This window comes from Carassius gibelio, chromosome A4 (genome assembly GCF_023724105.1).
Source record: "Carassius gibelio isolate Cgi1373 ecotype wild population from Czech Republic chromosome A4, carGib1.2-hapl.c, whole genome shotgun sequence".
In the NCBI taxonomy this organism is placed as follows: domain Eukaryota; kingdom Metazoa; phylum Chordata; class Actinopteri; order Cypriniformes; family Cyprinidae; genus Carassius; species Carassius gibelio.
This window is the reverse complement of record NC_068374.1, coordinates 22391994-22418267: the sequence shown is the minus strand read 5'-3', so window position 1 is coordinate 22418267 and position 26274 is coordinate 22391994. Positions and strand designations below refer to the sequence as shown.

Genomic DNA, 26274 nt, shown 5'->3' with positions numbered 1-26274 from the left:
ATATAGGTCCATAGCTCAAGTCGGCTGTTTCGGTTACGTGCTAATCAGCATTAGCAGTCATGAATGAGCTCGAGTACTAATTAATTTCAGAATTAACATAAATGGATGAATGAATCATGGGTACAAGGTTCTTATGAGCAACAATACTGATGCTCTTCATCAACCCTGAGGAAGGTGTATGACTATTGAGGATAATGAGGGACTGGTTAATTGCCCTTCTTTGGTACAAAGGAAGCCGGTATGATCAATATTACTACAATTAGTGTTGCACATCGTCATATTTTTTAATATTTAAAAAAAAAAAATTTAATATTTAACTTAATATTTCTAGCAGCGCTTGTGTCTCTAAATTCATTTTTACTAAAGCATAGCCATTAAAGTGCCACATTTATAGCGAATCCAGTGCCTTTAACCATCAATTTGAAGAAAGTTACTGTCAGTACTGTCTGATTATTTGATGTGAGCAATATTACTGTTATTATGCATAATCTGTAGATCTCATTTTGTGTGTGTGGGCTAAGATAGTTTCATGTTATAAAAATATGTTATAATTTCTATACACACACACACACACAATTAATAATATATTTTTTATAATATAATATATGGTTAATATATTATATTTTTTTAAGTTATAATATAAATATATATTATATATGTTATAATCATATATCAAATAGTTATTGAATATTTTCAAATCTATTAGGATAATTATTTTTCACAACTTTAATAAAGACTATCATAATTTCCCTTAATACAGAAACAAATCATCATTGCGTAATTTTGAAAATATAGGTGCCCCTAAAACAGGAAAAGCATATATGCTAATGCTGAGCATGTAGGTGCACTGAACTTGTCTTGTGACTTTGGACTAATTGACCAGGGGCTGAGGAAGAAGAATGAGCCAATTATAGTAACAAATGGAGTATTCCTCTCAAATGGTCTAGATAATGTGGAAGTCCGGGCAGGTCGCTGCCAGTGCTGGGCGGCTAGCTTTTTATGACTCATTAAGGTCTTGTTTGAATGAGGGGCAGAGAGCAGTATGACCCTCAACTCTCTCATTACTGACAAGGAGTGTCTCGTTTTTTTGTTCTTACACTATGTCTGGGGCTGGTTCCTCTGACCTCTGGGGTTGAGATTGTTAGAAAAAGCATCACAGCTAGCAGTGTCAGCATCACTCATGTTTTTGGTGTATCTAGAGGGAATGTGTGGAAATCTACAGCAGCAGCGGTGTCTATCGGGGGCTATATGAATTCATGCTTACAGTTTTTCTCAGTCACTTTGGTGCATTTTTCAAAACAGAAATGAAATTCTCAAAACTACTTGGACAACCTCCACATCATCTAGTCATTTATACACATCATAAAACCAGTTTCTCATTCTTTCGAACAAGTTGCGATTGCTTTTGTACATTCATTCAATTGATTATGCATGTTTATCGGCAGTTTCCTGCATTATCAGTTGCTCATGTCATGTTGCTCAAAACGTATTGCATAGTTTTCTGTGCAACAGTCTTACCACTCAAAACATCTAGTCTTTAGTTCATCGTATAAGTCATTAAATGCAAAATGGTTAATCTAGTTGTCAAAAACTGCCTAGCACACTTTTTATATTTATTTTTACACATTATTATTAGACTTTTTGTAAATTTGGCATGAATTGTCCAAGTGAATCTTGACTTATGAAGAGAATGTAGATGATAAACCAATGATAAACCCTTTCTCTGAAATAGCTCAAAGGTTCATCTCATGAATCTTCAGTTGAAAAGCTTATACTGTATAGACAGAGGACAACACAAGAGTTACACATTCTGACAATGGACTTATTTTCATATTTGTGTCCATATTTATTTTTCCTTTTCTATATCACAATGACTTTGTAAAGTTTTTTTTTTGTTGTTTTTTTTGGTCAGACTTTGTAAAAGTGTAACTGGGAATTCTATCCAGTCTCTTTCAATCAATATCCCACATACAGTAATGTGTAAATGTGTACGTTTGAAATGGATATATGGCATACATAAGCATATGGCATATTGTTCTATATAGTTTACATCAGACCATCCCTCCAGAGTAAACTGTTATATTGACAACATGGCTAAGCAATTTGACTGTCTTATCCGTAAACTATGACACAAGGATTTGTCATTCTGATGGCAGTGATATGTTCATTGACAAAGATATTTATTTTTGAGAGATGAACTAAGGATTTTGAGCAGGAGACTGGCTTTTGCAGGTAATCCATGGTGATTTGCTATTTGTACGAGTTGTTTTGAGAAATGCACTTTATGTTTTGCAAATTGTGAGTTTGATTCGAGAAATGTACCAAAGCGACTGAGAAAAACTGTAATGGACTTTTTAAATACCATGGGTCTGTTTCACCACAAACTAATTATAGATTCAAAAGGCATTTTGTGCTACGGTTATATTCATGCTCCAAAAGAAGACAGGATGATGTTTACAGTCAGAACTGAGGCTCTGGAATGTAAGGGAACGGTCACTGTGTGTGATCTGTAGGTAATGGACTAAATATGAAAGGCTGTAATGAGAGTAGGAAAAAAGAGAGAATATCCTAAGGGGACTGTTTTATTCAAATTAGCTATGACAGCTTCATTACAGATACAAGCTGAACAAGGAACAGAATAGCAGCAAAATAAGATGGATGGGTAGATGGACAGATAGACAGACATACAGAAAGAGAGAAGATGGATGGATGCATAGATAGACAAATAGACAGACAGACAGACAGACAGATATAAACAGACCAAAAGACAGACGAAGACAGACAGACAGACAGACAGACAGACATAGATAGATAGATAGATAGATAGATAGATAGATAGATAGATAGATAGATAGATAGATAGATAGATAGATAGATAGATAGATAGATAGATAGACAGTTAAGACAAACAGCACAAAGCTCACCCTCATTCTTCCATTGCGTATTGCTGGTCCGTCTTCAGCCAATCGCAGAACGAACAGGTCCATCTTATACTCGCGGCCTCCACGGATACTAAAGCCAAAACCTTTCATACCCTTTTCCAAATCAACCGTGAAGTAATCAAAATCCTGCAAGCGCACACATACATATTATGGACATTTTATGGGCATGCATAATGCATACTTTATGGAAATGAACTGTCAGTGCCACTTCAGTGATGAATTATAATACATAGTAGCAGCAGGGCTACCTGTGGCATCCTGTAGTCGGGTAAGGGAAAGGTGCGAGGGTCAGTGGACAGCTGTCTGTAGTCTAGCAGTGGGGGGTGTCTATAATCGAGTGTTGGTGGCTGTCGGTAGTCTGCTACAGGAGGGTGTCGGTAGTCCACCGGGGGCTGCCGGTAATCAGTGAACGGCTGCCGAATATCGGGCTTTACGTCCTGTCTTGCTTTCACCTCTGACCTGTAGCTGAACAACCAATAAGAGCAGAACCAATGGCATTTGGTGATGTTGAGTCTTATGCATATATATATATATATATATATATATATATATATATATATAGTGTATCTTATATACTGTACACACACACACACACACAAGGAGATTCTCTCATAATATTTACTCCGTTTACGTCCGTTTTCCAGCAGATGCCGTCAAAAATGACTTCCCACTGACGGAGCTACCTCTCTAATGAATTTTAAAGTTTAATGCAGGATAATGTTCTGTTGAAAATGGCAAAGCCCGAGGAGCTCTAGGGTGTATATTGAAACTTGAGTGAGCATGGAGAGGAAGTGAAATCATTGGTCCCCGCAGGCTATATAAATGATTAAAAACTGTTTTAAAGAGCCATGTAGGTAAATAATTCAGTTCTGTAAGAGATAAGTGATTTTACGCAACAACCTAACAGTGAGAGGGAGTCTGTGACTCAGAGAGGTTCAGATTCACTCTATAAATAGTGAACTTTAGTAGAGTTTTAACTTGAATACAGAAGAAGTTTGACTTGAATTCATCCTTTCAAATTATTAGGGTTACACATTATTTAATTTCCATATTGGTTAGAAGTAATCTTTAGCAAAATGTATATAATTAATAACTTTCATGCTGTATATAATTATGTTGTGGTCTAAATCCATTAGCATTTTAAATTACAGATTTTTTTGTTTTTGTTTTGTACATTTATTAATATCAGTCATAACATACAAGGGTGCGGTTACATAAGCAAAATTTAGCAAAATTCCCATAGCCTTATTTTTATTTTATTTTTTGACATTTTTTGGATCCTTCAGCAATTTTTTAATTACAATTTCTTGGTTTCACCCTTACAAAATTCACAATCGTATGGATTTCTATTGAAATTACTTCACAGAGCAAGAGTAAAACTAGCGCAACAGCTTGAAACATATTGAAGTAATAATGTCATTTGTGTTGGTGCCTTACCTGCTGTCATGGCTGTAGATCTGTACTGGCACTGTGGATGGCTGGGTGGGCGGGTTCTGTTGGGTCACTGAGCTGGGCTGATTGGCTGGGCTGGATTGAGTGACAGGGCTCGGTTGTGCTTCTGAACTATGCTGCATTATGGGGCTGGGCTGAGGTGCAGAGTTGGGTTGAGGGGTGGAGTTGGCTGGATGGGCAGCACCGGTCTGGTTCACAGTGCTGGGTTGGCAAACTGGACTGGGCTGGGCCATAGGGCTCTGCTTCTCTGAGCTGCCTGCAGAAGGTGTGCTGTTCGTCTCTGAAAAATAGAGGAAAGACAAAAAGCTAAGCTATTTTCAGAGCTTCCCTTTGTAACACCAGTATTTTTAATTCTAAAGCAACATTTAAAGGGTTGCATGTAATTTTACCACTAAATTCACAGAAATAATTATGCAATTAAAATAACATCGCAAACATGCCCAAAATCTGTGAATGCAATGTGTATGGCACAGTTTTCCAACTTGGAGGCTGGTTCTGAGTGCTAATTCATTAAGTATTCAGCAGACTACCATAATCTGGCATACTTTATTAAAGGCACAGCATTACAAAATTTGAATTAAGGCAGAATCTATAATAAACATCATTTACATAGAAAGGAAGCATGTTAGCATGAAAAAAGAATGGCAGTAAATATACTAGTTAAATCTGATTTCTGTACCTTAAACAAGTGGTGCAACCATTTCAGGAATTTGCATCATTATAGGATAGTTCTCTCAAAAATCCCATCAATACCCTCATGTCATTATAAACCTGTATGACTTTCTTGTGATTTTTTTTTATTATTATTATTTAAACATTTGTATTTAATTTTAGCATTGACACTTCAGTCACAATCTCATGAACCCCCTGAAATTTCATCAAAAATTAACATTCAGAAAAAACAGCAATAGCATCCAATCACATTTTATCTTCTAATAATACTTATATTATATATATAAAAAAATACAAAATAAAAAACCTGTAAAAGGATAGCTTGTTTGAAATAGCTTATATTCTTTTTTTTAAAACCCTTATGAAACAAAAATGTATTGCAGTATATTGGAAAATAGCATGTAATATATTAGGCATATATTCTTATATATATTTATTTTTTCCGATATATTGCAATATATTGAAAGCAGCAATCATTTGTATATTTTGCAATATATAATATAATATATGTATCATCAATATATTATTATATTATATTATATAATATATTAGAAAATAAAAAGGGAAAATAATATATCACAATATATTTTAAGAAATATGTTGGTAAATATATTTTCCTTTCGTAAGGGAAGCCAGAGGTTCTTTAAAGCTACAGTGTAAAATCTCTGCTTCACCAAGCACACGGCAGAAATAATGTTCCACAAACACTCTGACCAGTCTTTTTACCCCACCCTCTTCTATTGTTCAGAAAAAGAGGGAGCCCCGCCTTACACTATTGGTTGAGCCATTTGACATGTCAGAGCAATGTTCAGGAAGTCAACCTATAAATGGCTCACTTACAGTTGTCCCTGCATATTAAACTTAGATAAAAAAAAAAAGTATTTTAATATTGAAATGGTTGTTTCAGTAGAAGAATTGATATTTGCAAAAAAGTCCCTTTTTAAATTCTTTCACAGATGTCAACTCACCCTCGTGAGGGATGATCCTGAGTGTGACGCTGAGTCCTGCATCCTTGATCAGTTTGACGATGTCGGCATGTGGCATGTTGACGATAGACTGATTGTTGACAGCCAAAATACGATCTCCAACCCTAAGCTTCCCACAGTGGTCTGCTGGACTTCCCTCAATGATCCGTCCAATCTTATGGGGTACGGCTGACAACACACATACACAAATACTTTTTACATAATGCATTAAGAGAGCTCTCTATCTGCACTCTGTCCTTTGTGGTTAGTGGATCTGTTTTTATATACGAGCGTGGGCGCTGCATTAGAACATTGTAACTAGCCTCTTCAGCCCTAAAATAGAAGTGCATCCATTATTAATACGCAGGTTTATGAGAACATGCTGCACTTTAAAATCACTATGACCCTTTGAAGCAGCCAACCTGAGTAAGCTATTACAGTAAAGGAACATTCCAGTTTGAAAATAAGTTCAAATAAAAGTGTGTGAAGTGTACAAAAATGATTATTCCTTACCAGCAGCAGCCGCGGATTCGGGCCTGTTCAGTGAACTGATAATAACGAATCCGAACCCTTCGCTCTCCTTGCGCTGGATGGTGACATCACTAGGCTGCAGATTCTGATTGGCTACATTGTCTGGTGGGGAGGAGCCTGTGGTGGATGGGGCAGAGTTATGCAAGGGGGCGGAGTTGTTACAGAACATTCTGGAGTTTAAGTCACTCCTGGGGGAACTATGCTGGGTCGATCCAGGACTGCGGCCGTTCTCTGGACAGTGTTCACCTGACAATAAAAGAGCCAGAAAGAAAAGGACTCTGAAATCAGTGATGATATATACTTATGAAGCTGATGGGAGAAGCCAATGAGTAAGATCCCAGTCTTATTATTAAGACACAACAAGATTTCGGACATCCATATTTTATCTCAGAAATACATTATGTTTAAAGAAGAAAGTTTGACCAGGCCTGGAATTAATATAAATCTGAATGTCGTCTGCAAAAAAATAGTAATTAAGCTCAAGTGAAATAAGAAGCAGTCCTAGTGGAAATATGTAAATAAATAAAAGGGGCCTAAAATTGAACCTTGATGAACACCCGTACAGACAGAGCCCATCTCAGACCGAAAACCACTCATGCAAACAAACTGATGATGATCAGTGAGGTAAGATCTAAACCAGGTTAAAACAGTCCCCGAAACAACAGTTTCCAGATGATTGAGTAAAAGGTTTTAACAGTATCAAAAAAACAGAGAGAGAACCAGAATCTGAGGCTATTAGCAGATCATTGGTGACCTTGACCAAAGCGGTCTCAGAAATATGAAATTTTCGTAACCCAGACTGAAGGGGTTCAAAAAGATAAAATACTATGAGATGATCGATCAGATGTTCTATATATTTGATTCCAATTGGTTAATTGTTGTGATCCTTGTGCATTCAAATATTTCTGTATTATGACCAGACCCCTAAACAATATATTTCAGAAGTTTGAGTCTCTAGTAAAAATAAGATGAACACGAAACTTTTAAACTGCAAAGACACAATAAATAGTTTAAAAAGGAAAGCAAATACATGTATAATGTTATAAAATATTTCTAATTCAAATAAATGCTGTTCTTTTGAACATTCTATTCATCAAATAATCCTAAGATAATTATATCAAGTATGATATCGAAATATATCAGAATGTTTTTTGAAGGATCATGTTACACTGAAGAGTAATGATGCTGAAAATTCAGCTTTGCCATCACAGGAATTAAATTAAAAATTTTACACACACATACGCATAAACTTATTTTAAATTGTAATCATATTTTCAAATTTTACTAGAACAATTACAACTTTAATATTCAATCAAATCTTTTTTTTCTAGGATTTTTTTCACACATTTCCCTGTTTGTTGTCTTTCTTTCTTTCTTTTTTTTTTTTTTTTAATCTCTAACAGGTACAGAATAATGTTAAATAATATTAAATAATATTTTTTGATACAGAAACAGGTATCAACTACGATTAATACAAGTGAATGTGAGAGGAAGAAAGAAAGAGTCTATAGTCTAGGGTTTGGCTAAAGCTGAAGTCTGAAGTCCTTTTGTGATCAAACGGTAAGCCAAAAAAAGCCAGCAGCCAGATATTTCCTCAACCGCTCCACTGAGATGAAAAGGGGGAGAAACGATTGTCCAGGGAAGATAAGACAGAGGATGAGCCAGACAGCGGGATGGATGAGGGAGGTAGAGCTTGAGAGGGCACAGAATCTGAGCCTCAGCAACACCAAGAATTATTAGACAGAGTGGACGGGAGAGGGAGAGAGAGACAGACAGAGGACACATAATAAACTGCAGAGATACAGTCTAACAGAACCTGCTTCATTACCTCCATATATATACACTTACATATACTTTGAAACAACCTATAATTGCTATAACTATCAGGAAATGACAAGCTTTAGCCTTTAAAGGTTGTTCCTTCAGCTTCAGGCAGAGTTGACCCCCAAAATGTATTATTATTAGAACTTTATTATTATTAAAACAAATGTCTTTTTCTTTCTCTCTCTCTTTTGATATATGAAAGTGATATTAAATCTGCACTGGAAACTTTGGATCATGCTACCATCATTTACCCCAGTTATTTTTCTAATGTGTTTCATACTTTATTCCTTAATTCTTGTACTAGACCCAGACTTTTAATCTTAAACTATGAAAATCCATTTAGAAAATCAATGTTACATGTTTAGAACTATGATAATAAAAATAAAAAAAATGAAAAAAATAAATAAATCACATATTTGTTCAGATTGAATCTCTTGTGTTTTGCTAGCTTGCTTGTGGGTTGTGAAAGCTTTTTTAAACATTTTATATTCACTTTTGGTATTATGATTAAGTGCCATTTCCAATCAAACTGTAATATTTGAAATATTATGCAGAAATATTGTTTAACTGTGTTTTTAGGGTACATAAAATGAAATTAGCATTAGTAAGACAAAGAAGGTGGCCGCTTTCCACTCAGAATGTTAAAAATGTAATTTCTACCACAAATACCTATGCAACACAAAAGATATGGTACTATATTAAACACATACGTCCAAAGTTGGACATTGTGGGTAGACAAATGAAATAAACATCAGCCATTTCTCACCTGTGGACTGAATTCTCCGTCGTACAGTGAGTTTAACCTGCCCAGTCCGGGCCGCCCCATGCATGAGGTCAATGACGTAACGGTGGGGTTTTCCAGCCACAGGAATCCCATCGACTGACATCAGCTCGTCTCCTGGCCGTAGACGCCCGTCTTTATCTGCTGGGCTCTTCTCAATGATTGCACCAATCAGGATCTGTAAATGCACAGCACGGTTACTACTCTCTTTAAACTGTGTACAGAAGCTAAAGCAGACGAACAGACACATTATCATGTTAGTAAATGACAGTGAACTGTTTTTTAGGAAGCGTGTGGTTAGTCGTAGAGTACGGGCCTTCTCCGGAGCCTTCGGACTCACAGGCTGTCCTGGTTCCTCTCCGCCCAGGATCCTGAAGCCGAAACCAGACTTCTGTCTATGCAAATGCACCTCCACCTCCTGGAACTCTGATGGTGTCAATGAAAGCACACATTTATCTCACAACTAAGTCATTTCTCCAGACTATTCTCATCCTTCAAGTGTAATTTAGAGTACTGGATGACATTTAAGACCCCTGTTTCTGTTCATTGAGTACTTAATTTGTACAATCATTCATTTTATGTTCATGAACCTGCATTGAGAGGTCAATTCTCAAGGCAGTGAGAATGACAAGTGGCAAAAGCTGGCAAAAAATAAAACTATCTCAAGCTAGTATTTAATAATAAGTAGATAAAAAAGAACTAGACTTTCAGACTTTATTTACAAAAATGTTTAAAGTAAATAGAGTTAGATTTTCGAGTTTATATAGGTCTATTTGATGCATATGTGAATGATTTTAATGTACAAGGCATTCCATTTTAAACTTTATTTTATTACCATTAGAGCAAATACATTAATACTAAATATTATTTCCAGCCTTTTTACAATATATATCAAACATTGTTCAAATAAGTTTTCAACAGAAGGTATGTTTTTGTTTTTTATGATAATTTTGATGAAAAATGTCCTTAAAATTGGCATAATATTTGAATAATAAATGCAGAAAAATATCAAACTGCAACAGGCCAAACATTATACCAGGTATATATATATATATATATATATATATATATATATATATATATATATATATATATATATACACACACATAAAATAAGTTCAAACTTTTCAGACTTTATTTTATGCAGACTCCTTCTGTCAGATTGTTTCTGTTTTGGGATAGATTTTGTGTAGATTTATTTACTCACCGGAAGGGTCAGCAGGGAGAGCTGCTCGAGGAAGCCCTGGCTCTAAGAAAGGGAGAGATACAAGGACAGCCCATAAATCACTGCTTATATAAACTCACACACCTGCAAATATACTTACTACAACATAGACATCACCTGTCTCACTAATATAATGCCCAACCGCTACAAAGCAATGAAGATATATGTGAAAATACAGTGCCCACAATGCACTTAAAAATGTCCTTTCATAACAAAATCATGGAAACTACTTTGATAATTCTGACTGACTTTTAATCAGCTGGTGCTTAGGTGTTTTTTAAAGTCAGTTCTTGATTTTGAAGATTGGCATGAGCAGTGAATCTCGGCCTGAAAACCTATACACGGCCATGTATTTTGCTATATGTTGCATTTAAACTAGGTTTTAAACTGATCTGAATCATTTCTGCAACCTCATCTGCCCTCTCTTCTGGAGCTGGTTTATATTACCAACCATAATGCTGGTGATATCCAACATATTGGTGTATATTGTGATGATTTACCAGCTTTTCATTTGACTGTAGTAGGCCGGTTTAAGTATGACAGCATTAAGATGTTAAGCTCTCTAATTTAAACCTCAATTGCATTAGTTTGATTCATTTAGGCAAATGAGCTCTTTTGAAATGAATCGGTTCAGAATTAAATTATTTGTGGAAGTCTCTGTGTGATATTTTGCATGCTTTGGAATGTTTCAAAAAACATTTGCAGTTGAATATTGCTGTTTAGTATTATTTATTGTAAAAGGAGTGCATATAAAATGATTAAATAATTTTCTTTGCATTCAAAATTAAGAGCATGGAAAACATGCTTCAGTTACATTAACTTGTAATGATTGATAGAATTTACCATACTATATATATATATATATATATATATATATATATATATATATATATATATATATATATATATATATATATATATATATATATATTTATATTTATTATTATTATTTTTTTCTGTAGTGATGTCCTGATAAGGTTTTATGGAATGAAAAAAAAAACTTAAATATTAGCCTAAAAAAGTATAAAGGAAAAGTATGAAGGTATACAATTATAAAAAGTAAAAGTATAAAACTTTATTAATTCAATCATCAAAAATTATATAAAATATGCATTAACATCAACAGAATAAGTGTCCTTCTTGTTAAAACCTAAGCTGCTGAAATGCTTGAACAAAATTCGCATTAATGAGATTTGAAAAGTTTCTATTCACCGACTTGATAGAATGCAAACTCTACAGCATCTTTGCAACATCAAGTGCATTTAAAAAAAAGCTTTAAAACATCAACAGTGTTGTGACTGAACATACTCAAACATTCCTGACAATTTCAGTTTAGAAAAGAGGCAATTTCACAAAAGCAGGCCCTTTAAAACATCTTCCTCACAAAATGAGATGCGGCTTACAGAAAAATATACAGAATCAATCAACCATCAGAAAGCAAGCATACTTACCTTAAAGAGAAACTAAACTGTTTGCACACCAAAATCTATAATCACCAGCGTGTGATGCTAATATAATAGTAATAATAATAATAATAATAAAGCAAAAACCTCTTATAATTCAATGGAGAATCATTACACAAGAGAGAAGGTAATCATCAAACAACATCAACAGTAACCAACATCTCCATTGCTACTGTAACCTGTCATTGCCAGCTGTGGAAATTAAAGGGGGGGTGAAATGCTATTTCATGCATACTGAGTTTTTTACACTGTTAAAGAGTTGGATTCCCATGCTAAACATGGACAAAGTTAAAAGAAAATTAACTTTTTAACAAAATTAAGTTGTACGTTTGAAGGAGTATTTCTGTTCCAAAACTACTACTTCCGGTTTGTCACAAGTTTCGGAAAGTTTTTTTTCGAGTATGGCTCTGTGTGACGTTAGATGGAGCGGAATTTCCTTATATGGGTCCTGAGGGCACTTCTGCCGGAAGAGCGCGCGCTCCCGTATAGCAGAGCAATGAGAGCAGAGGCATTCACTGATCAGAGCGAGAGCGTCGCGAAATGTCACAAAAGGAGTGTGTTTTTGGTTGCTAGGGCAAGACAACCCTGCACAGATTACCAAAAGAGAAACAGCATTAAGGGACCAGTGGATGGAGTTTATTTTTACAGAGCATCAACGGAGTTGTGTAAGTGTTTGTGTTTGTTCCCTGCATTTCGAAGATGCTTGTTTTACAAACAAGGCCCAGTTTGACGACGGATTTGTGTATCGTTTATTTCTTAAGGATGATGCAATCCCAACGAAAAAGGGTCACGATCGTGTGTTGGAACCGCAGGCGGTGAGTAAAACTCCTTAAAATATCTCTGCCTCCTTCTTAGTGCGTCCCCACCCATGCCGGAGACCCGGGTTTGAGCCCCGCTCGGAGCGAGTCGTTGCTGCTGCTGCTTTCGTTCAGTTTCAGCCTCTGGATCTGATTCTGGATCATAAATAAACGGCTGAATCTGACTGTAAGCCATGGTTTGTTTTGGATGATGGTTTTTTCCTCAAGGTAATGTCACAGCTTCCAAACGCTCTCAACTCAAAAGCCTACTGGCGCTCGTGATTCTTTAGCTCCGCCCACACGTCACGCCTCCAGCTGGTCGTGTTTTTCCAGGAAAAATCTTTCTCTTATGAATATAATAAAACTAAAGACTTTTTGGAGTTATGAAGGATGCAGTACTACTCTATATGGGTTCTCAAGATTAACAGGATATTGAGTGAAAACGAGCATTTCACCCCCCCCCCCCTTTAAAGAGAAAACAATATACAATCTAAAGGAGGAGGCATAGACTAGGAAATCTTAATGAGGAAGAGCACACCTGCTGATTTAAAACAGTTGAAAAACGTCAGTAGAAAAAGGTTTATGCAACCGTTAAGTGACCAATAATGAGAGAGCAGACAGAAGTTGAATAGAAACGCCTGCAAACAGCAGAACACGTTGACCTCATGTTGATTCAATCGCCGTCAATCAGTTTAAAGCACCTTTAGAAATGCAAAATAAACTTTGTCGACAGTTCAGACTTACTTGTTCAATATGCAGTAGATTTGAGGTGCAGTATGAAGTATGAAGTATGGTGCATTTCAAACTATTTGCTGAATTAAACATATGCTTCCACTTAAAATGCAATGAATGTTGGTTCACAGGGTCCTCTGAAAGTTCAGAAAGCCTGTATGTGTGGTGAAGTCTCTAAATTTGATTAAGAAAGTACCTGCATTAATAATGGAAAGTGTTATATAACGTCAAAATTACTAAGACTAAAGTTCTCCCAGACCCCAGAGCAGCTCTACACAGATCTCGTTTTGGGAAAATTCCAAACTGACAAGATGCAACATCATCAAAACACTTACCATTGAGGACAACATTGTATGACACAACAATGAAAAAGTAATTTTTGAGTCTGAGTTAGCTGACATGGTCACTCAGTCCATGTTCTAATCAGGCCCAACTCAATAAGGGACCAGTAAAGGTAATTTTTTGGTCCAAATGGAAAGTTGTAGGTGAGCATATTTGAAGTTTAATATCAGTTTACTCAGTGGCCATCTTGAACTCTGTTTACTCTTGGTAACAGACATTCAAGTACAGCTCTGATTTGATTATTATCAGTAATAAAATCTAACAAATTTGGCTTCTTTAGTTGGTAAAAAAACCCTTATATGAAAACCACTCAATTTAACTTCCATTTCTTCAGCCGATATTTGATGCTACGATTTCTTCCATTACATTACGATTTCTTCCATTACAAAAGATTGCTTTTATTGTTAGCTACTTTAGCACATTGTGCTTCATTAGGACACGCTGCTACATATCTTTTGAAATGTACAACAGGAAATGCAATTGGTGTTTGGTGTGCATAAGCAAGTGTGCAGATTTCTAAGTGGAAAAATACAGTAGGTAAACAACACAGATTAGCAGTAGGCATTAATGCTAGTTTAGTTGCTAGCAATACGTTTTTCTTTTTTTTTTTTTTTGGTTACTTACGCCTATTCTCAAAGATAGCCCTGGACTTCTCATACAGGTCATAGGGGTCAGGCTTGGTCAGGTCAAACTCTGGACCTGAGGGCCAGTGCAGATATGGAGCGCTGTGAGGGAGAGCATGGATAGATAGACTGGCTGTGGGACTGCTGTAAGGATCCCAATGTTCCAAGACCTGCAAATACACCGGCATTCAGTAAAGCGGCCAGCGCTGAGCTTATTAATATGCTGAACTGAGTGAGCAAACTGCGCTCTTCCAGGCAACTTCCGCCTTGGAATATCACTGGCTGTGGGATAGGAAGTTGTTTAACAATGAACTCACTTTTGCGGTAATTAGTTTTGAAGCATACACACAATACGTGGCAAGTTAGTTCAAGCTCAGCAAAATAAGGCAGCATCAAGGGCTCATCAAGGACGCTTGATGCGTTTCTCTATTGCTGATGACACTGAATGTAATCTTTGTGTTTTTTCATACTAATTTGGCTGTGGGCGAAACGTTCCCAAACCACTTCAATACCACTGGGCTCTTGCATGACACCCAAAATTAGTTTATGCAAATAGAATTTGCAAAATACAGCAAGCAGGCATAATCCACTTTTTCTAATATTAAAGCTGTTGTCACACATGATTTGCTTACTTTGAACCCAAGTTTTATTCCTCCACCCACTACCTCTGCTAGTTCTGATTCCTCTTAATGGTTTCATTAAAGATTCTCTTAGTAGTTTTACAGAATATTTATTTAAAAAAGAAAAAAAAAATGTAATTCCATTCGCAAATTCTGAGATGATGTCAATAAATAAATGTAAAACAATTACACGGATGTTTTTATAATGTAAAAAAAAAAAAAAAACACTTCCTAATACCAAACTTGTGAACGGTATATCTTAGGGCTGGGCAGTATATCTAACGATATGATCATGCACATCTAGTCAGTAAAGGTCTGGTTCTGTGATTACCGCTAAATCTCCATCACCTGCTTTCAAATGTAGCGGCATTTAATAGAGCCGTAGATCACTGACAAGATATGCAATATCGCATTCATTATCGAAGGCAATTTATCTACGATAATGAACGCGATATTGCGTATCTTTCAGTGATCTATGGCTCTGTCTATTAAATGCCGCTACATTTGAAAGCAGGTGATGCCGATTTAGCACTAATCACGGAACTAGATTAACTGACTAGATGCACATGATCATATCGTTAAATATATTGCCCAGCCCCAGTATGTGTATTTTAATAGCCTACTACTGACAAAACTACTGACTGATTTGGTTTTTATATCTGTTCATTTTTCAAAAATTCTATATACTGACAAAATCACTTTAAAGTTGTCCAAATGAATTCTTAGCAATGCATATTACTAATAAAAATTTAAGTTTTGATATATTTACGGTAGGAAATTTATAAAATATCCCCATGGAACATGATCTTTACTTAATATCCTAATGATTTTTGGCATAAAAGAAAGATTTATAATTTTGATGTTTTTTTGGCTATTGGTACAACTATACCTCAGCGACTTAAGTTTTAAGTTAAGTTTTGTGGTCCAGGATCACATATATGATTCGCAGCTGTACCCGAAATCACCTTTCAATAAAATTTACAAAATTTGAATTAGGTAGCAGGAACTCGAACTAAATTAAAATTTCTATTTATATAATTAAAATATTATTAAAACCAATCGAAAGAAGAAATTTACCACAATGAATGCAACAGTAATCAAGAAAAGGTTTGTCACAACAAACTATCTGCTAAAATTCTTTAAATTAGTAAATTGTACTTCCTATCATTCAGATTCATGCAATTCAACTTCCTGACGGGTCGTGGCAGTTCAGTTCCAACTTTTGAGCCGACAGCGAGGTGATTACCCAACCCTGGACAGCAAACGGATTCGGGTTCATGCCAAAAGCTTTAGCGTTGAAAGCGCCTTAAATGCAAATCCAAACAAAAGGCCTAATTGAAGAAGAGGAGTAAAAATCAACAAAGACATAAAGTAGATGCCAGAATGAGAAAGATGCCCAGGCTTATTATAGGAGGTCAGTGTTAGCATGTTAATCTGGAGAAGCTCAAGAGGATGAAGGCAAATGCCTCTGGGCTGCTGTGTACAGCTGGGAAACAAACAGATTAAAACGTCACTGCCAAGCAAACTCATGCACACGCACATATTAGCTCATAGATGATGTTATTATTGCCAGAGCAAAGCACTGTGATGTACGCACTCTTGTAACTAGGTTTATGCTTATAGCAATCGTTGCTCAAAGAGTCTCACACTAGAGGTCTGCTAAACTTAACTTGTTATATCTTTGAGTTAGAGTCTGTGAAAATGGAGGCATAAGAGTTTACACCCTCGTAGATGAAATGAAAGCACTTTAAAAGTTTAAAGAGTTTAAAAAGTTTAGATTTCTTTAGATTGTCAAAATGATTGTACGTCTGAGTCATATCAGAGCATATACTGTATATAACCATCAATATTACTGTCAGAAATCTAAAAGATATTGATGTATTTCAGCTGTATCATTCCAGCACTATTACAACCATATTCATTTAGGCTGTTCTCATATGGATTACAACATTTCTATATTTTGAAGCTCTATCCATTGCCAGTCTATAGCCAAAGCCACATTATCATGTGCTCGTATCGCATAATTTCAATTGATTGAATGATTCAGTGCTCTGACCATATAATTGTGACATTCAATGTAGGCTAATACTCTTTGGACAAGGATAATTGCAGAAAAAATGGACCATTTGAACATTTTTCGGTCATGAAACTCTGGCTGTGGAGACATTTTTAAAGCAAACGGTGTCTAATTAAACCCCAGCATAAGGGAAGGATAGAGAGGATAAAGCCCAAACTGCTCTACTGTAATGCAGTAGCGAAAGACTTTCGCTCTGTCCCAGTTCTGTTCCCTATAGAGATAGATGAAAAGAAAAGAGTTGAAGAATGACAGTACAGTGGCCAGCAGCTCAAGGCAGTGTGACTGAATCTCTGTAGAGTGAAGAAAAATCAGCCGATTTATTACCAGTCAAACCTTTGTTATGGAAAGAGACAGGGCAGGGATCTCGAACTAAAAATAAATAAATGTGTGGGTGGATGTGTAGGCATGTAGCATGTACTGATATACTGTGTGTGTGTGTGTGTTAAATTAGAATTTTCATAACTTTTCCAGTTGTGATTACAGAATTTGTAAAAACGTAAAAAAAAAAAAATTACTTTCACAGAAATGCTAAACGCTAGCTGACTTGAGCATAACTAGATTTTTAGGAGAACATATCATTAATATAATTTGATTGATTGATTTGTTTGGTTGTAATATGATTTGTTATTTGTAATATGGTTTTTTATTATTATTATAATTTTTCTTTTTAGCGGGGGTTCTCCCATCTTTTAATAATGAATTTCCATAACATTTTCAGTTGATTTTCCGGATTACTGGATTATATAAATTGCACTCAAGAAAATGCTTTTCCTGACCTGGGCATGACTAGATTTGGTCTATTTTTTTGTTTGTTATCAGCTGTAAAATGATCACAAATGTAGTGCTTTTGTTCCAATTAAGAGTCAGACATCTTTTACAAATTTTATAAAAAACATTTTTTTAGGCTAAATTGCACTCACTAAAATGCAATATCTAGCCAACCTGAGCACAACTAGATTTCACTAAAATGTATATATTTAATATGTTAAATAAGAAAATAATATTTTTGCCTATTTAAATCATTTGATTTATTAGCAAATATTTACATACCATCATAAACCTTATTCTCTCACGTAAATATACATGTACAGTTCAGACTTTGAAGAACATTTTCTTTCGGCTGTAGTCAAGCAAAATTGGATCAGAATCAGAGAAAATTACAGAGACAGACTGCTGCTGAGGGTCAAGGTTTTCCGTGCCACATAACACAGTGCACTGGTTAGTGAGAGAAGATGCAGTGATTTGTTCTCAGCTGTATTATGTGTTTATTTCATCTGGGGTCCCCACAGCTTTTAACAAATGAGACAACAACGTGAAACAATTCTGCAATTTCTTGCTGTCTTGAGCATAAACAGATCTCTAACAAGATTTGAATAGAACAAATTATACTTGTAACTAGAAAATGTTATTTGCTCTGTTAAAATTGGTTGATTTATTTTAAAATATTGTAAAAATAGGTGTGGCTATGAAGCAAGTTTAGTACAGTGCAGTTAGTGGTAATATGTTATAACAATATAATAAAGCCTTTATTATGCATTCATCTTAGTTGTAAAGCTCAACAGTCATGACTATGTGTACAGAAGCTGTATAATGTATGATGTGACTTAATCACTCAATACTGACAGTACATGGTTGATGTTAGTTTTTTAATTAAATTCCGAGGGCTGGAATACGATACATTTTACCTGTTTAGAAGTCTTCCAAGGTGAAAAGTGACCTGCAATGGAGAACAAAACCTTTAGCATGCTGGATCTTAAGTTTTATTTGAAGTGGGAATTTAAAGCAAATCAAAACAGAAAAGAAAATGAGAAAGCTAGACGATAACCTTTTATTATTATGACAGCAGTTGTTCCCTCTTGAGCTTCATTCTCAACTGTGTAGATGCAGTTTCATTTATTTATTTATTTTTAGCTAGTGTCTTTTTTTTGGGGTCCAAAAGATCACATCTATTTTGTAAGTTAATTCTAATTTAAAATTAAATGTTAATACAACTTTTGTGGAAAATAACTTGAGAATGTTTAAAAAGCAGCATTTCTTTCAATGGAAGGAACTTTTATACAAAGATGTTCAAATCTGCCTATTTGATTAATGACCTAGAAATATAGTGCAGCATGAATATTTAATATCTAGACACTTTTTTTTGTTTCTGACTGTCTCTTTGTATATTGGATTCAGTAATTAAGTCATTGAATTAATTTCTACCAAGTTACTTAACTTGTTGAAATAGTTGAGGTGTTAAGCATCTGAATAATTCTAAGTAGTGTTAAACAAGTTATCTTTAAAGTGCTCTACAGGTTCAGTGTGGAATTACAAATTGAACAGCATTTAAAATCAAGGCCATTTCATCTGTATTACAACCAAAAACTCAGTTCAAACAGCAGCTATTCAAATATCTATTCAATTCAGAATTTGCTCCTCTCAAAAAGCAATTGCACTTTGAGTACAAGTGGCTATTATTTGAATATTTCATGTATCTGTTGAGAAAAATAGAGATTTGAATGTAAAATATACATGTTTGACCCTAAGGACTGTATTTGTTGATCCTTTTTGATGACAAAAAAAAAGTATCCTGTTGCAATCAATGAAAGAACGCCCAAATCCAATGACAGAAAGATGCTTAAAATGCACCAAGCGGCATCTCCACATCACATCAAATGCCCATTTTCCCCCTGGAGGAAAAACATTGTCTGAGAGGAGGCGAAAGTCCACAAGGCTTCTGAACTCTAATCATAACAAACAGGAAACAGTGGCAGTGTAGAGCACCTCTTCTGGTATTAATAGCTAAACAATACTCGCCAACATCAAACGGCAAATTCATGAATATTTTCTCTCTAAACTCCTCCTAAATTGGCCTTGAAATGCACAAAACAAACACACACATACACAGGCCATCCAGCATTTTGCATTCAACTTCTCCCTCTCTGTCTTTCATGTCTTACCACAGATGACCTTCAGGAATGAACACGGCGATGCAAATGACCTGTTTGGAATTAGAGAGAGAGAGAGAGAGAGAGAGAGAGGGAGAGAGAGAGTGCACAAACATACTAGAGCTGCACAGTTAACAAAGAATTAAAGGGGCCATATTAGGGCTGGGCGACAAAAATCGATTTTATCGATTAACTCAAATGTGTAGTTTACATCGATTTGTTTGAATGAAAACACTACAGCAGTGTTACTCGTTGTGCGACTCGCCAAGCTTTACTTTTGTTGCCCGTATGACAATAATTAATACGATGATATGATCATGCAGTCAATACAAATATTTACTAAAAACATTAAAGACAAGCAGGGCTTTAACATAACTCACACCATGTCTACACCGGACACGAGTGGCACGTTCCAACAAAAGACAATAGAACCCAGTGATGTTGTCTACACTGGACATGGCGCGATGCGACACGATCCCCTTCAGTAAACTGATGCCTCGTTCTATTTATGACGAAATGTACTGACACTACGTTCAGATGATTTGACACTGTAGTGTGGTGTCATCAAGTTTAGACAGACTTTTAGCGCAGCGGGCGTGGCACGACATGGTGTAAATGCAGTTAGACAGTGTCTGCTCGATTTATAAATGATTAAAATTTAAAAATTAAAAATAAACTAGTGGCATTACAATATGAAAATATAGACCAGAAAATATATTTACACTTGCTTTGTCCTACGTCCATGACACTGACTCACTGCGGAGCTGCCAGTTTGAATCTGAACAGCTCTTAATGCTGAGTGTGCACTTGGACGTTTAGATACATGATGGGCTAGTGTATATATATATATATATATATATTCGGGCCGGGACGCGTTAATTGAGATTAATTAATTACACAAAAAATAACGCGTTAACTAAGATTAATTAATTACAGAAAAAAAAATTCCCGCATTTTTTATAACTTAATTTTGCACCGCGGAACGTTTCTCACTGGATGAGTTTCGGCGGGACCGATTATACTGGAGCACCAACTAGCGTTCACTTCGCATATCACCGCAGCACATCGAGTCTCAAGTATCACCTCAACGCAAAACATATAGCAGCTAGCGTGGACTTTACATTTTATGTTGAACTATGTATTGTTTTGGCCAAGGTTGTCGAGAGTTGGACTTAGTATGTTATGGCCTCTGAAGCAACAGAGAGATGTTTTCTAATAGTCAGTGTTTCCAATGTTCTGAATGTAATTGACAGTATTGTGTTTTACTTAAAAAAACACTTTACAGAAGGCTCCAGCACCTATAAGCTTCCTGAATTTCTGAAATGTACTATTTCTAAATTGTTTCAAAATATGCTATTGCTACACTTCATGGCAAAAATTGCACTGGTCTGCTAGACTTGGTTGAACAAAAATAAACAATATTTTGTTGCTTAAGCTTATATATTCAGTCATTATTCAATGGTATACTATAAATCCATGTGAAAATAAATTACTTCTCACTGTTCTCAGGTCAAATATTTATATGGGATTAAAATGCGATTAATTTCGATTAATTAATTACAAAGCCTCTAATTAATTAGATTAATTTTTTTAATCGAGTCCCGGCCCTAATATATATATATATAAACGTAAGGTCTTTCCAGCTTTAAGGTAATACTGCTTTTTTATTTATTTATTTCATAAATCATCTTGCCTAAATTTCAGACAAATTTGTCTGGTAAAAGATAATGAATGATAGCCCCTTTTGCATTGCATTGCAGAGATTGATAAAAAGACGTTTTTGACTAGATGTACGTTTTGATACTTTCTGATTGACTCTGCCCTATCAGTGCGGCTCCCATGAAAAAAAAAATAGTGAAGACTTCTGACTTAAAAACATTTACAAACTGTATCCAGTACAAGATACAGTTTCTGCTTCGTCATGCCTGGAGCTGATCCTTGCTGGTCACTGGGGAAATACATCAACTTTGCACTGTGGATCACTGAATCAGCTTTCACCGTGGATGAAGCATAGTCCAGTCATATTTCAGACCAATGAGTCTTGTAAAAATCGACGTGTTTCGGAAGGCGGGGAATAGAGGTGAAACAATAATGTACAGTATGCGGAAAATAATGTGTTTCGTGAATCTTAAACCACATAAACACATTTCATTACACCAAATAATGTTAGCAACATCATATGACCCCTTTAAGAATATGTAGTAATAATAATACGTCTCTTAATAATAATAATTATGCCTAGACGGTTGCTTGTTTTTTACTTGTTTTGTTGTAAAGTGATTATCTGATTAATATATCATTTTTTATATTCCTAGACTTATTTGTTGCAGTTTTTTATACAGTTATATTGTAAAACTAAAATACCTTTTTTAGTTTGCGCTGTTAGATATTTGGCTGCATCTCAAGTTCTTTTTCGCTTAACTGTCAAATTCATGTCAGATAATAAAAATACTGTAATGAATACAGTAGTTCACTATGTATTTGTTCATGTTTTTTTAAGGGATAAGTCTGAAGCATACCATAAAATGATTCTAGCAATTTACACAGGGCTAGTAGTATATACAGCTGTATATACAGATACACACCCAGGTATCGGATCAGTACTCGCTATCGGCTGATACCCTGAGCCCAGGTATCGGAATCGGTATTGGGAAGAGAAAAAGGGTATCGGGACATGATTTGTTATATATATATATATATATATATATATATATATATATATATATATATATATATATATATATATATATATATATATATATACCTTGATTGCAATCCTCATCCAATAAAAATTAACTAGTGAATTGGATACAAGTAATCATTGCCTTGATTGCAATCCTCATCCAATAAAACTTTAACAGTGAGATGCTGGTTATCCTGAAAAACTTCCCAGAGTTTAGTGGTTTAAAACGATCTAATCACAAACAAATAAGCAAAACTGGGTTAAAGGGTAAGAACAGAAACTGTACTTCAGTAGTTTTGTGTTAATTACGTTAAATTATTTTAACATTGACAATCCTAAATGTTATATAAATTTGTAAATATGTAACACTTCACATTTTGGTTGTTGTCAGTGTGACTACATTGTTCACATCAGCCTATACCTAATCATGCAAAAAAAAAAAAAAAAATGATGTAATGTACAGTATCTCATTTATGTACAGATACCTACATATAAAAAATAAGACCAGGCTTGAAACTCAGAATCTTCTGATTGTGATTATAATGTGTTATAATATCTTTATAATGTGAAGGTGACCTTTTTGAGCTTCTGATGTATAATACAGAAACAGTCCTCAGCTCTTTTTGGACGTACAGCCTACATAATGAATCTGACATGCAGCCGCTGCACACAAAATAAGTATTTTAATGCATACTAAATTCAAATCGAAAAAAAAAAAAAAAATCACACACTGTTAACTCTTTCTTCATGCTGAATTTACGGCACAAGCACAACTGGGCTGCTTCAATGAGCAAGACTGAGCAAGAAATCAGTGACACTAGCTGAAAGGAAAGGAAAGTGGCTTGATTGTGCTCCATCCGAAATTAATGGAACAGTGCTCTGGAGAGCACATATACAAGTCATATCATACCTCATCATTGCGTGAAAATCAAATGGTCTTCTGATGCAAAAAGATGAAAACATACTTTACAAAAAAAAGAAAAGAAATAAAAGCATTTGTTCAAAGAAGTGCTTTGCTAAAAAAAAACAGGAGCTGTTGGAGCATTGTGGTCGATGGCTATAAATCACACTAAGTGAACACAGCAAACAGAAAAGGTCAGTGAATAACAACCCTCGAATTTCAATTCTTAATGTAGTTCACATCACTTCACAAGTCTTAATCAGCTCACAGATGCGGTTATTAAATATCTCGCCCAATTTGAACCTGCACTGGCTAACACACTGTATGATGCATTCAAATAATCACGTCCTAGATTCTGCAACATCCTTGATGCGTATAAAGCAGATTGTGCTAATAACATTCATCAAATGCTGTAAATGTGTATGATGCAGGTGAGACTAGGAGAAAACCCAATCCAGTCAGGCTTCTATCAGTAAATGTGTCCCACAACATCCTGCCATCTGGCAATAACGGAAGAGTTACCTACTTCTCCAAATTTTCTATTCACTAATTGGTGATCACATGAGGGGAGTTTGACAACAGGGAGAGAAGATCTTACAGTATAGAAAGATTTTCATGTGTGTTTGGACAACAAGGAGAATATAGCAGGGCAAACTTGTCATAAAGGTTAACTATTATTTACGATCAAATTTAATATCATTATCATTAATAATTTATTTATTTATTTATTATTATTGTTGTTGCTGCTGATGCTCCTGCGGTTATATATATATATATATATATATATATATATATATATATATATATATATATGTGTGTGTGTGTGTGTGTGTGTGTGTGTGTGTGTGTGTGTTTGAACCTGGAGCACAAAACTTAAGTCTCTAGGGTATGTTTTTAGCAACAGCCAATGTATGGGTCAAAATTATCGATTTTTTGTTTATGCCAAAAATCATAAGGATATTAAGTAAAGATCATGTTACAGGGAGATATTTTGTAAATTTACTACTGTAAATATATCAAAACATATGTAGTGTTGCAAATATAGCAATGTTAAATACTGAATATTCAATAACATGAATTTAAACATGTATATACATTTGCAGCCACTGTCAAGTCCCCATAAGCTCCTTTTGAAATTGTGAAGCGCGTGTCTGGTAAGCCAATGGTCCCATGCCTATATCTGAGTTAATGGCTATAAATCAGCTAATGAGAATATTAGTAGAGCTGGAACTAATTAGCTCTTTGATGAGACGCTGAGAGGCGTTTGTTTTTCTCAACCAGCTAAGTGTCATCTGCTTCTGTAACACACACAAACACACACACACACAGACACACATTACAGGGACTCTCCATAGACGTAATGGTTTTTCTACTCTACAAACTGTATTTGCTATCATACTACACCAACCCTACACCTAAACCTACCCCTCACATAAAACTATTGGCAATTTTTTTTATTTCACAAAGCACCATTTAATATTTATTTTAAGCATTATGGTTTATGGGGACACCGTAATTGTCCTCATAAACCATGATTACGTTGTTGTTCCCATGTCATTATACACATTTGTGTCCTAATAAACCTTATACCAGAACACACACATACTTTAGGATGGATAGAGCTGCTAGTGAAGAGGATAACTGATAAGCTGGATTGATCACACCATATAAGATCTTAATGCAAGCTTTGAAAAGTAATTTAAATAGTGCAAGCATACTCTCTCACATATACACACGCACACACACCAAGCTAGACAGAACATTTCCTCTAAACCCCAGCTACAGTACAACCAAAATAGCAGATGCTTTAACTGGTGGCCATGACAACAGTGAGACAGGAAGCACAAGACTGAATGATATCCACCACCTTGTGTAACCGTCTAAATTACTCAAATATATAAACTTGACAAATGTGTCAAAAATAAAACCTGACAATAAATTAGAGCTGAAGAGTATTGGGTTTTCTACATTAGAATACTTTCTTCTATCCCAGCTTAATATTCAGAGCTTCTTGAAGGTTGATTTCTGAGCATCCTGACTAGCAAAACCAATGGGAATCTAAGACAAACAGTCTTAAAACAATATAGTAGTAGGGCAGAAACTACACGCTTCAGCTTAAAAATCTAGTCACCTTACCAAAAGACACTAAAACCTTTTTTAATTATTATTATTTATTTAATTATTATTTGGTGATGAGCTGTCTTTTTTTTAAATTTGCATATAAATTAAAATACATGCCTTTATAGATATACTGTATATAGATAAGGTTTTTGAAAGTACTGTGAAAAACATAAGACAAATGGAGTTTTTCAAAATGTAGAACTTTCTAAATGTTGGGCAAAATAAACAGATTTTTGCAGAATTGTGTGTTTTCAGATTGTATGTGGGCCTGGTTATCACAAGGCAAGCTCCTTAATGCAGCATTGACAACAGTATCAAAAAAATTAATTTGGTTTCTTTAATTTCAGAGATGAAGCAATCATTTTTCTCTTTATTTTTAGCTCCAATTCTCACTATTAACAAACCATTAACTACAAATTTTGCCTCCGTAAACTCTTAATTTGCTTTTATACTAAAGAGTGACCTAATTTCTTCTGGAAAAAGGCTTTTGTTTCTGGGCATCATAACCAATATTCTGTTGAGCTGTTTGTCATACTAAAGCTGTCATAGTGACGTTCCCAGGGACATTTCAGTGCAACAATTATCTGATAACAACT

The 26274-nt window shown here is 35.1% G+C and overlaps 1 protein-coding gene across 7 annotated transcripts in view; it reads right to left on the bottom strand.

The window, feature by feature from the left end:
* LOC127972966 (membrane-associated guanylate kinase, WW and PDZ domain-containing protein 2) overlaps positions 1-26274 on the bottom strand; it is a 214713-nt gene that overhangs the window by 8432 nt on the left and 180007 nt on the right. For 4 of the 7 annotated variants that reach the window (XM_052577037.1, XM_052577042.1, XM_052577009.1 and 1 more), the window contains exons 11-20: positions 18732-18763; positions 14351-14519; positions 10375-10416; positions 9484-9593; positions 9153-9345; positions 6545-6808; positions 6035-6220; positions 4380-4674; positions 3191-3407; positions 2925-3068 (exon numbers count right to left, since the gene is read on the bottom strand). In XM_052577037.1, coding sequence (XP_052432997.1) covers positions 2925-3068; positions 3191-3407; positions 4380-4674; positions 6035-6220; positions 6545-6808; positions 9153-9345; positions 9484-9593; positions 10375-10416; positions 14351-14519; positions 18732-18763 — 1652 coding nt within the window. The remainder of the gene's footprint in view (positions 1-2924; positions 3069-3190; positions 3408-4379; positions 4675-6034; positions 6221-6544; positions 6809-9152; positions 9346-9483; positions 9594-10374; positions 10417-14350; positions 14520-18731; positions 18764-26274) is intronic. The other 3 variants (XM_052577025.1, XM_052577033.1, XM_052577036.1) reach the window with 3 other exon arrangements.